We start from the raw sequence: 13,148 nt of genomic DNA, 5'->3' as shown, positions 1-13,148 counted from the left end.
ATAATTAGCCTATTCGGGTGAAAATAAATGCTGACATTTCCTGAGGGCCTCCTATGTGTAATGCATTTTCTGAGCACTTTAAACATAGTATCTCATTTAACTCTCTTTACCAAGTAGGAACTGTTATTAAACACCTTTTACAGATGAGGATACAGAGGTTAAGCACCTCAAAACTGTGATTGTCTAACTTCAGAAGTCCTCCAGGCAAAACTGGAGAGATCAATGTTTTCAAGACTGAAAAGGCCCTAGAAATGGCATCCGTAACCCTTGCTAGAAAGAAACCTTATTTCCAGTGGAGCACAGTGGGACCCAGTGATCCTTATGGCAATGCCTCTTCCTCCCACTGCAAAACTGAGGGCTGATAACACACTGGCCTCCTGGTGGTCCCCGTTTTTTCTAAAAGTGAGTAGCATCCTGGGGATCTCCAAGGTGAGGGTGAGAGGTTTCTCCTCTAAGCCTGCTCAGCAGCAGGGTACTTCTCATCATTCATGCAACATCATAAGAAAGGTCTTGAGCACTGTGAGAGGTCTGATTTATTTTAATTGGGAGGTAAAGACAACTCCAAGACAACTTTGAAAGAAACCAGTAAACAATTGCCGGCAAAATCCAGAGAGTGCTGTCTCTGACAGTACTTGAGCCATGTAGTCTTAGGCAGTGGATATTTCTCCAGATATTTGATTATCTTGGGTAATTACTCGTGTGGGTGCGTGCATGTGTGTGTATGTGTGTGCATTCTAAAGGCAAAAGGGGGGTTCTGAAAATATCTCTAGTGATATGTCTTTACATCCCATGACATCAGCTGTCACTTGACATGACACCAGATGCAGTTCAAGGTCTGACATTCAGCTGGCTTGTGTTTATATAGTATGGAGAAACTTTTGTTCCCTTGCTCTATAAGGCATGTACCAGGAGAGATTTTGGGAAAAGGTCACCCAGATAGTAAATAATTCTGCTGAGCTTTGAAGTGAAAATGCTCCAGGAACCTTTATCCCATCCTTGCCATTTAACTGGTAGGTTTGGCCACTCTTGGTATTAATGAATGGTGTAGATCAGAGTTTGTTTCCATTATTCTGTTCATCAGAGGCACAATCTCAAATCAAAATTGTATTTTATCTTTGTTTTGATCCTCTTTCTGTGTTTGGGGGAAAGCACTGTAAACATCTCAAAGAGACAGAAAAAAAGAATGAAATACACCCCCCAGGAAAATCTAGTTAAAGACCTAAAGAATGGCATCTCGGTGGAAGAGAATTCCACTGTGAGGTTTGGCTTTTTTTAAAAAATAGCCTGGTCTTTGAAAAACATATTATCTTTCATAGGTAGGGAAATATCCAAATTTTGCCCAGCCTATTTTACAATAAGACCTTGAAAAGCTATGTGATGAGCTGGAATGAGAGGAGTTTACATTTTTGATGCAATTCTCTGCCTGGGAAAGTGATAATGCTGCTCGCATAACAGAAAGAGTATTTTCTGCTACAGCACAACAATCAACATAACGTCTGGGCATATTAATAATTTCACTCCTAAACTTCTCGACAGGGAGTGCATGGGTCTTAATAGTATTGTCAAGATCCTTAGGGCAATTGAAAAACCCAAAATCATTACTTTCTACTGATAGGCTTTCCTCTCCCAGAGGAGGCCAAAATACCTAGGGTAATGTAGATTTATTGAAATGCTCAGATAGGCACTGCTCAGCCGTAACTGTGTAATAAAATCTTCTCTTCAGAGGGGTTCTTCTCAAGTATTTCAAGTGGTCTTTTGTATTTTGTCTTTGTCACTTGGAAAGTAGCTAATGGAGTTGACACTGATCTCAAGTAATACTTTCCTGATGACTTAGGAAGGCAAAGAATGAGTATAGGGGCAATGGTCAAATGATGTGGCACCTATGATTAAAATCCCTTTCTGACCCTTCATGTGTGAGAACGTGCCTTATTGGGGCGGGATGGTCCCAAATTCCCAAGAGCTATTAAGCTCTTAACCCAAGGGCAGCTACTGACTTGGCACCCACTTCAAGAGTCCCCTTATCCTTTCTTCTTTCCCCTCCCACAAATGTCCCTGCCTGTGCCTGACTAGGTGATTATAGCCACGCCTGAACCGCTAGAACAAATTCCCAGCTCTCCCTCAGACATTCACTTGTGCAACTGGCTCTGAAGTGCCATCACCTAACAATCTCCGTCTGGAAAATATCAACAGCAGCAGGGTCTCAGCCAAAAAAAAAAAAAAAAGGCCTGCGGGGGACCTGCTTCATGTTGCCAGGGGAAGATCTTTTTAAGTGCTAGGTAGTGTGCCCCGTTTGAGATTGAACTTTGACTGGCTCTGATGGAGCTCTGCAACAGACAGATGTCGTGGTTATAATAAACAAAGGGAATTGCCATTTCCGTGAAATGTCCAGGATTGGCAAATCCATAGGAACAGAGAGTAGATTAACATTTGCCAGAGGCTATGGGAGGGAGGAAGGGACTGGGCAGTGACTGCTGATGGGTATGTTGTACCCTTTGAGGGTGACGAAAATGTTCTAAAATTAGATAGTGGTGATGGTTGCATATCTTGGTGAATATACTAAAGAAACACCGAAATGTGTACTTTTAAAAGCTGAATTGTATGATGTCTCAGTAAAACTGTTATTTTAAAAAAGCAGAAGAGGTGATCATGCAGCAAGTGCCAGGAAACACAACCAAAAAACAATCAAAGACGGAGGAGTTTGAAGTCACCTTCCCTCTGTGTCTAGCCATCTCCCTGTTAAAGGAGCCCTAGAGGTAACAGGAATGAGGGAATTAAGTGGGAGGGCATCACTGATTCCAGCAATCAACTAGAATGCTCAAGGCATAGAGGCAGAAATCTACTCTGATCCCTGTCCTCTGAGACTCTAAATATAACCCCCAGGGACATGACTTGTTCATTCATTCATTCATTCATCACCACTAGTTTTATACCAGGCACTGTAGCCTTATGCTGGGATATACAGACGAGTGAGACAGACTGTTTTTAATGGAGGCACTCATGATCTAGTGGAGAGCACAGGAGAGTCCAAAAATAATATAAAACCACGTGCTGAGCGTTACAAAAGAAATGTAAGCAGTGGGCAAATCAAGCACCCAGGGGGGCACAGATACATTACAGTTACATACAAAATTTAAGGAGAGAGAATTATATTACTTAACCTCCCCGCACCTTGGTCTCCTCATCTTTAAAGTGGAGAACAATATCTTCTTTAAAGTGCTTTAAAGGTTATTGTAAGTTTTAAATAAGATGAAATATGTAGAATGCTTATCACACAGTTGTTGCTTATTAAATGGGAGCTATTGGACTTAGGTGATCTAAGATGTCCCTGCAGACCCTAGTCCATTGCAAACGTAGGCAGAGCTGAGGAAAGCTTTGAATTCTGAGCCTGCAAGTGATTGCTCCTTGTGACTGTAATTCCCATGTTCCGCTATGCAATGTTGATCTGTGCGTCATTGCGAATGCACTCGGAATGTTTTTCTCTGAGGTCATATATTTTGTGTAAGAAAGAGAGCTATAAATCATTCCTTACAGGCAAGCACAGCCCTTTCTTTCTCTGCCCTCTGTTCAGGCTGAGCGGGGTGCTTCCTTCAAGGACAGCCCCCTGATACAGGACCGTGCAACCCAGGCCAGAGGCACTGGCTAGAGCTGGAGCCAGCAGCTGGGGAGATGAGGAGGAGGCTAGAACTTGACTCACTCCTTCATCCCCCTTCTTGTTTCTCCTCCAGTCTGAAATGTGGAAAGGCTGCAGCTGCAGCTTGCAACAGTAGTGACCAGATCCAAGAAAGACTGCAGACAGGCCACCTGCCCTGTGAAGCCAGCAATACCATATGTGTGTCAGTAACAAAAAAATGCAAGTCCATTCTTTAGGAGATAAGTCATTCTGTAGGTGTTAAGACAGAAGGAGGAAGCAAGCTCATTGTCCAAAGTGCCCAATACTTAGAGACAAATAAGGAAATCTCTTCAAATATGGGAGGAGGCTGGATTTGGACCTATTCCCTCCATCCCTGGGCTCTTGGCAAAATACCTCCGGTCAGAGCAGGACAGGACAAGCTGGGATGGAGTGTGCCCTTGGTTCTGCCCCTGACAGGCCTCACTGCTGCTCATTCCTCATGCTGCCCCTCACGCCGCCGGTTAGGGGAGCCAGGGATGCAGCACAGTGAAGGAAGTTTGGGGAGGGCCTTTAGGAAGGCATAGAAAAGAGATTGCACTGCAGTTTGGCCGTTCTGGCCTATTTCTCCTGATTCAAGCAGCATCCGTGAGGTGGTGCAGAGCTTTGAGGTGGGCGATTCCCTCCAGTTTCTCACAAGATTGGATTCTGCCATTTAAGCAAATGTGCAAAGAAATGAGTCAAGGCTGTTTTCCTCTGTATTTGCTAGGCATATATCAGCCAGGGCAGGGGACGTGTTTCCTCCCTGTGTGCCTGTGTTCTGGCTTTGGGTTCCTTTGCATACGGCTGGGAGGGGAAGAGACCCTGGGATCATGTGCCTGCTCTACCACTTACTAAGCTATATGACATCTGGTGCATTACTTAACCTCTCTGAACCTCACTTACTAGATCTGTGAAATGGGCATGAAAAGTGACCTGTCCCCTGGGAGTAAGTGGGAATATATTGAAATGATTTATGTACAACACTTAGCACAGTACCTGACACACAAGGAGAACTTAACTCATGGCAGCCATGGTCAATATTATCGTTTTGTTATCATCAGCATCAATTGTTTTGCTTATGGAAATGGAGCCGTTCTGAATCTCAAGTTTTATTTTTTGGGCTCTTACAGAGACACTCTTGAGACTGTCTGTTAATAGCTCCTGGCCGTGTCACTTAGTCACTCTGCCCTCCTGCCGGCCGAATTTGAAGGGGGAGGAGTCAGAGGTGGATGATTTTGCAGCCCCATGTTCATTGAATATCCCCCTTCAAGAACTGCCATTTCAAAGAAGTTGGAAAAGTGGGGCCCACAGTTTCCCTAGGAGGTACTCATCATTTTCCTTAGAGTTATAATTGCTATAGCTGCCATTACTATTATCAGAATGATTAATTACATCAAATAATAATAATCATAATAATATGTGTTAATAGCTTGCCATGTACCAAGAATTGTCCTAGGCTCCTCAAAAATATATTTCCATTTGATTCTCCTAACAATCATGTATAAGAAGTAAAATTACTATATCCATTTACAAGTGAACAAACAGACTCAGAAAGAAAAATATGTCACTTTCCAGTGGCCACACATCTGGTCAGTGGCCAAGCAGGGGTTCAAGCCAACCAATAGCCTGAACATCTGCAACAGACTCTGTCCTCCTTAGGTCTAACCAGACACTGTTTTTCTTGAAAATCCTCACCCCCAATTCCCTCTGACCAATTCAAGGTCAAATTTGAACAGGGTGTCCTGGTGCCAGTTATCATCAACCAGAGATTCTCAAGTCTCTGCCAACACCATGTCCTCTTTTAGAACCTTTAAATTGCTATCGAGATGTAACTTGCCCTAAAAGGTGGTTCAGGAGAAGAAGGCAAAGAGTTTGTGGTTAATTTCTCATCTGAGGGTCTGAGGGAGTTGAAAATTTTAAAGACCAACCATTGGCATGCCATTCCCAGGAATGAGTGATTTATTAGCAGCTAGGCAGGCCCTTACTTTTATTTTTTTCTTTCATATATTTTATCATCATTTCTAATCACCAGGAAAAATTGGTGAAGACTATGGCGCAAGACAAGTCTGGTTTAATTTGTCTCTGCTTTCCCACCCCATCTATTTGTTGACCCTTTGCAAGAGTAAACCCAACCTAAACACGTCCTCCAACTGTTTATTTAGGCAGAGTGCAACAACAATAGTCGATTATTAACTATTTCTTCCTTAGAGCCCCTGAAAGTCTTCCTTTATATGTTGTTTAAAACGTGGGCATTGATTGTTTCCCCATGCTGTATGAGCAACTCTAGTGGAGTCAACACAAAAGTTGATATGCCAAGGTTTTTCACTTCCCACATCTGACTTTGTGGGAATTGGTATTGTTACTCAACAAAGAAGCACTGCTTCATTTTTCTCAAGTTTCACTGCCAACCAGTAGGCATTTAGGAAGGACAGACTATGTGACTGGCATCCCTCTCAAAATCAACTGGCAACAACTGTCCCACAGAAAATCTAAAAGCGCAGAAGCACAGACCATTCTTTAGCAGGACAAACAGCAGTGCCCATTCAAGCCCTTGATTTTTAAACATACGGGAAACACCTTCTCTATAAATTCACTTATCTTTTCCAGGAGACTTACCTATACCTCCCCTGGTTTTTAGTAAAGAGCCAATAAGACAGTTCCTTCTTCCTAGGACTAAAAGCCACGCAGTACCTAAAAATAAATTCCAGGTTCTGGACTGAAGGTGAATCAGGTGCGGTATCAGGTCAGCACCAATATTTTAATGACAGTTGCCTTTTGTCTACTAATAGCATACTGATTAGCTTGATACTGAGTAAGAATTTACCTTATGTAGCTTCTTATGTTTAAATTGCATTATTATGTAATTTCATATTTATGTAATAGAAGAGCTCTTAATAGTATGCACATTAATTAAACCCAATAAATGTATGGAACTTACAGTGGACATGAGGGTTCCTTCATCAAGCTGAGTTATTCATCTCCGTTTCATAGTAGGTTGAAGACATCAGTTGCTTTACAGAAGGGCTTTTCATGTATTTTGGCTTTTTGGAAAGCAAGAAGGCATGTTGTCAGCCATTGTTTGCATTTTTGAAACAGAAAACCTTCCCACCCAGCAAGTGTGTTGGATGACTGTAGTGAAAAGTGATAAATGCAGAAAGGTGCTTGTGATCATTTGTTGTAGCAGAGGTGCTTCATACTAGAGGTACGTTGCTTATACTGAATACCAGGGCACCCGAGTGAAACTAGGAGTCAAAAACATACTATTAGGCATCAGTAACATAAATACATACAGCCAGCTAAGTTAAGAGAACAGGGATCACTAGGGTTGATGGCAAATCGGATAAGCCACCCCACCCCTCACAGCATTCACCCCTCACAGCATTCACCCCTCACAGCATTCACCCCTCACAGCATTCACCCCTCACAGCATTCAGCTCCATCCAGTTGTTTTGGAAGGATACAGACTCCATATTTTGGGTTTGGTTTTGCTTTCAAGAGAAGTCAGAAATCTGGAACACTGCAAAATCTCAACTTTGAATTTTTGATAATATTCAGCTTGAGGGCTGTCAGTCTGTGACATCTGCCCTAGATAGATGAAATTTGGATTTAATTTTCCTACTCAAATCTGGGCTCCCTGAGAGCTGCAGTTATGTCTTACCCACCCTTTCATCCCTGAAAGAACCCATCACTGTTCTCTGCACTTGGTTTTCGGGGACTTGCCAGCCATCAGGCAGCATGCTTAGCACTTTACATTCATCCTTCCTCTCTAACTTTCACAGCAACCTTAGCGGGTAGTTACTGCTGTTTTCACCAGTTGGCAGATGAGTAAGCTGAGAATGAAAGAACTGAGGTAGCACGCCCAGGTTCACACAACTAGAAAGTGGCAGACTCAATTCTTGAACCCAGTTCTGTAGATTTTATCTCCTAACCTCTAGCTAAATGCCCCCGCTTAGATGTTCCCACATTCCTCTGTATATATCCCAAGGGTCGCATTTACCACTCTGTATTGTAATTGTCTTTTCCTTCTGTCTCCTGCACCTCGTTGGGAAATATGACTGCAGGATAGATAGACAAATGAGCAAATATAATCAGTGCCGTGGTGAAAATGAGCAACAGTTAGGAGAATGTCTTCCAATACCGAGAATGCTGGATAATTTTTGTTTTTGTTGCTGTCAATAATTTGATTTATTTGCAATGCAATATCATGTTGCTTTATAGGAGGGCTGGGTGAGTGGAGAATTAAGTATTCTTCCATCTTCCCTTACTCTTCCTTCTCCATTTCCCCCAGGAAGCTCTAGGCTTTCTCATTAGGATAAATGAAAAGAGAACTTGACCTCTCTTCTAGTTCACTGGAAAACTCCCAATTCATTTTATTTGGAACATAACACATAGCACCCAGGTCGGTGCTTCTCTTCCCCCTGGGGACCACCCCTGGATATTGTCAGCACACAAGCAACCGCAGGAATTCTGCCCACACATAACACAGATGGACCTCACAAGGGCCACACAAGCTGGAGTAGACAAGGAGAACTTAGCTCAGAGTGAATAGACAGGAAGCAGGAGGGTCTGGTATCTCATTTAGGGAATTAAATCCTTTATTTGGCCTCTTTGTACTTTAGAAGAGTGTGTGGTCTGGAGAGGAGAGGGTGGGGGGCCAGGACAGAGGGAGATGGAAAGTTAGGACTTAGGGCTGGGGAGGGCACGTTCTCACTTGTGCACTGACCCGCCCCATCTTCCTGAGGCAAGTCTAGTAATTACCTAACTAATGGGGAATAATGACACCACTTGGATGGGAGTTGAGAGAGGGGAAAAGAAAGGCTTGAGAATTCATTAACCATGTGCGAGGGGCTTGGATAGCATCCCTGAAGGATCATTATTACATCATTTCACCCCCCTTTCCCACCTCTTTCCACTAATCTGAGACAGACGAATGCTAAATAACTATGTAATAATACATTACTAGACAGACAACAATGCCAGAAAATATAATAGCCTGCTACAGCTATGAAACTCCCCCAAAGATATATTTAAAATGTCACTGATGCATAATGTAAAATAGGAATTACAGGTTCATTTGGAGGACATGACTTAAAATCTATACAACTGTACAGTGGTATTTCCCACTGGGTTTTCGTTGTCACTGTCCTTTTCTAAACATCACAAAGAAAAAAAAATCACCCAAGTAATTTCAGCCTAGAGATGCAAACTTCAAGGAGCCTGTTTCCTCCGTGTTTTTCCTTCTTGTTTTTGTTGGTCAGGATGCTCTCCAAACCTAGTATCTTCTTGACATGTTGTCTTTTCTTCAGAATGTTTCTGCAGCCTGCACAAGAACCCCAGAATGTAGATTACACCTTTTGGAGATGTAGCCCGGCCACATAAGGAGACAAGTAGTTGAAATTTGTGTCAAATTGCTTGTTTAAATGACTTGAGCCAACTTCTTAAAGCCAGGACAGCAGGGGCTGAGGATTTTTAAAGTTGGCAGGGGCCAAAAATGACAAGGCTCAGCAGTCACCTGGTGAGCTGCCAGCCCTGACTGGAAGCTTCAAAAAATAAACTTTCTCAAAGGACACAAATTAAAAGTCACGTTTCAGCATCCATTAAAACGAAATTATAGGCTTCATCGCATAGCGAACTACTTTCATTTTCATTATGCTTAAAATATTTCATTTTGTAGATTGAGAATCGGTTGCTAGGAAAACCTTGTGTGGAGTTGTCAGAGACAGCGATATCTACAAGGGGATATTTTCCAAGGGAGAGCTCTCCTTTGTTTTTCCTGCAAGGATAGAGGATTTTGTTATTTAAAAAAACGCAGGATGCAATTTGGAGTCAGAGTCATGGCTTGAAAACATCTGCCATGACCTTCTCCAGAGACCGAGTCCTCAGGGTTCATCTCTCAGAGGAGAGAAGTTAGCAACCTGCTGAGCTGAGCGGGCTCACAGGTGTGTTTTGTTCACTCTCATTTAAAAATATATATATGTATATATGTGTATATTACACATATATACATATATACACACATACATACACCAATATGTGTGTACACACACATACATACACCAATATGTGTGTACACACACATACATACACCAATATGTGTGTACACACACGTACATATATATAAATCCTATTTTGAGTTGTCAACATTTTTAAAAACTGGAAATTTTATCTACAAGTCCAGATTTCCAGCTTTTCTAGAGAAATTAGAAATTACGGCTGCCTTGAGTGCTCTCCCTCATTCCCACGTGACCAAATTGACCTGGTGCTGAGTGAGGGCTGCCCCCTCGTCTCTCCACCTCAACTCAGTCCATAGCTAGCCCATTCCACCTTCCTGCCTGGCCCCTACAGGTATTTAAAGGTGCTACTCCCTGACTCAGAGTGTGCCATATTCTTAATATCTTCAAAAGATGAAATTTTTGAAAAGAATGCATGCAGTATACTAGTTTACCTGGAAAGGGAATAGGGACTTGTTACGACAGCGATCAGCCTTGAATGTCATGTTACTTTCATTGCAGTATTAATATGTTTCAAATAATTCCTCTGGTCAGCCCTTATCCACCTGGTTTTGCTAAATTAGTTTCTCATTATTCTTCATTTGATGCGTGTGGATAAATGCAAATCAAAGCCAATTATTTATTTGTAACTAACTCTGGGATGCCTGCTGCAGTCTTATCTGTCACTCTAGCTTGCGGCTTTCAGCAATTGTCAGCTTAGAGACTTTGGTTTGAAACTCTCCTCCAGAGGTTTGCAAAATGCCTGAGACTGGAATTTGCAGGCGCTAACAGTCATTTCTCCTTTTTTTTTTCAGGCCCTCCGAACCACCACAGCCAGTCGACTCTGAGGCCCCCTCTCCCGCCCCCTCACAACCACACGCTGTCCCATCACCACTCGTCTGCCAACTCCCTCAACAGAAACTCACTGACCAATCGGCGGAGTCAGATCCACGCCCCGGCCCCAGCGCCCAATGACCTGGCCACCACACCAGAGTCCGTTCAGCTTCAGGACAGCTGGGTGCTAAACAGCAACGTGCCACTGGAGACCCGGTAAGTCCCCATCGCCAGCTCACAGTCACACTCAGTGTCATCTTACCCCTGAGTCACCACACAGAGCCACTGGGTGTCTCAGAGCTCCAGTCGGAGAGACACTCTGGGTATAAATAATGAGACAAGTTTACCACCTCCTTGTTCCCTTGGTAATTTGACCCTGGACAGTAGGTTGACAGGTATTTCTTCGTTCACATGTGTCTCCTTTTAAAGCTTGTTTACTTTCTTAGATAGCTCTTGTGTACCCAACTAATAGAATTAGCATAACATATTTTTACTCGAAGGCTCATGGGAAACATGCTTATAAGGGTATATTGACTGATAGCTGCTGATAAATTATGCATTTGGCCTTTCTTGAAGTAATAAATGAAGACTCATTTGAAATTAAGTGTTTGGGGAGACCTTGAGAAACAATCCCTGATTCCAAACTGACAGAAGTATAATTTAAATTTATATTTCATCCAACATGCAGTCTCACTTTAATCCCTCCTGTACACACTAACAGCTTGATGCCTGTGGGGCAAACAGTAATGTATAAAAACAAACAAGGAAAAAGGGGCAGCACTTATGTGAGGAGGGAAGAGTTTGAAAATGATATCCAGGTCTGGCTTTGTTTTGTTTTGCTTTTGCTTCTGTCCTTTTGTCACCTTCGATCCTGTTCTCCAAAACCATATACACCTTAACGATCTGTAAGAAGGCTGTCGGTCAGGGTATGGAGGGGTTGGAACGTCATTGACAGTGAAGGCTCTGTGTGGGTTGGCCAGACTCTGCAACAGCCTTGCTGCTCTATCCCCAGGCACATTCTTGGTTTGTGTGTTTCAAATGCTATTGTTTCCTTGTCTGGAAGAAGCATGGAGGCGGAATAGAGAGGAGGGCTAATTCATACTGACCCTTCAAAAAGTTCCCAAATAGATTTTAAACTTTAATAACTTAGGTTTGAGGAAAGACAGAAATAATCTCTAATCTTTCTGATAATGGCCAGTGAATTCTCTGCACACAGCTAGAAGCAATTTTGAAAGTCATAGCATTTGGAGTTGTTTCTTATCTATAATTTTTTTGTTTTTTTATAAGATCCTGAAAATTAATATGTTATACATCTTTGTCACTATAATCACTCCAAACTTTTATTTTTATTTTCTGATGATCATAGGATTTTTTAAGAATTTTTGCTTTATTAAGAGAAACTAAAAGAATGAACCTAAGCTAATAAATATCCTTGATCTCAACATTAGTTTAAAAGAATTGGTACAGAAATAAATAAAATGACACAAAATGAAGCACTAAGCAAAATACAAAGAGTCTCAGCAAAAAATTACCTAACATGCACATGCACACGCATACACACATACACAAACCCACACGGGCTGTCACACAAAGAATGGTTATATAACAAAGTAAACATTATAACAACCACATCTGTTTGACTCTTAATCCAAACTAACACGAAAAATCTGTTGAGAAAATTGGGGTAATTTAAACATGGATTGGGTATTTAATGATATTAAGAATATAATTATAATTTTGTTAGGTGCAGTTTTGGCATTCATGTTTGGTTCAAATATTAAAAACATTCCAATTGAGGAATGAAAAACTACCTATCAGGTATTAGGCTTTTTTTTTTTATTTATTATAGTTTAAGTTCTGGGATACACGTGCAGAACGTGCAGGTTTGTTACATAGGTATAAACATGCCGTGGTGGTTTGCTGCACCCATCAACCCATCATCTATATTAGGTATTTCTCCCAATGCGATCCCTCCCCTAGCCCCCTGCCCCCTCACAGGCCCCAGTGTGTGATGTTCCCCTCCCTATGTCCATGTATTCTTATTGTTCAGCTCCCAATTATGAGTGAGAGCATGCAGTGTTTGGTTTTCTGTTCCTGTGTTAGTTTGCTGAGAATGATGGTTTCCGGCTTCATTCATGTCCCTACAAAGGCCATGAACTCATCCTTTTTTTATGGCTACATAGTATTCCATGGTGTATATATGCCACATTTTCTTTATCCAGTCTATCATTGATGGGCATTTGGGTTGGTTCCAAGTCTTTGCTATCGTGAATAGTGCTGCAGTAAACATATGTGTGCATATGTCTTTATAGTAGAATGATTTATAATCCTTTGGGTTCATACCCAGTAATGGGATTGCTGGGTCAAATGGTATTTCTGGTTCTAGATCCTTGAGGAATCGCCACACTGTCTTCCACAATGGTTGAACCAATTTACACTCCCACCAACAGTGTAAAAAGCATTCCTATTTCTCCACATCCTCTCCAGCATCTGTTTCCTGACTTTCAATGATCACCGTTCTAAATGGCATGAGATGTTATCTCATTGTGGTTTTGATTTGCATTTCTCTAATGATCAGTGATAATGAGCTTTTTTTCATATGGTTGTTGGCCACATAAATGTCTTCTTTTGAGAAGTGTCTGTTCATATCCTTCACCCACTTTTTGATGGGGTTG

The 13,148-nt window shown here is 41.9% G+C and overlaps 1 protein-coding gene across 18 annotated transcripts in view; it reads left to right on the top strand.

Moving 5' to 3' along the window:
* TENM2 (teneurin transmembrane protein 2) overlaps positions 1-13,148 on the top strand; it is a 1,678,453-nt gene that overhangs the window by 1,351,278 nt on the left and 314,027 nt on the right. For all 18 annotated transcript variants that reach the window (XM_055285322.2, XM_055285321.2, XM_055285327.2 and 15 more), the window contains one exon: positions 10,455-10,689. In XM_055285322.2, the coding sequence (XP_055141297.1) occupies positions 10,455-10,689 (235 nt within the window). The remainder of the gene's footprint in view (positions 1-10,454; positions 10,690-13,148) is intronic.

This window comes from Symphalangus syndactylus, chromosome 7 (genome assembly GCF_028878055.3).
Source record: "Symphalangus syndactylus isolate Jambi chromosome 7, NHGRI_mSymSyn1-v2.1_pri, whole genome shotgun sequence".
Classification (NCBI taxonomy): Eukaryota; Metazoa; Chordata; class Mammalia; order Primates; family Hylobatidae; genus Symphalangus; species Symphalangus syndactylus.
This window is presented reverse-complemented; position numbering and strand designations above follow the sequence as displayed.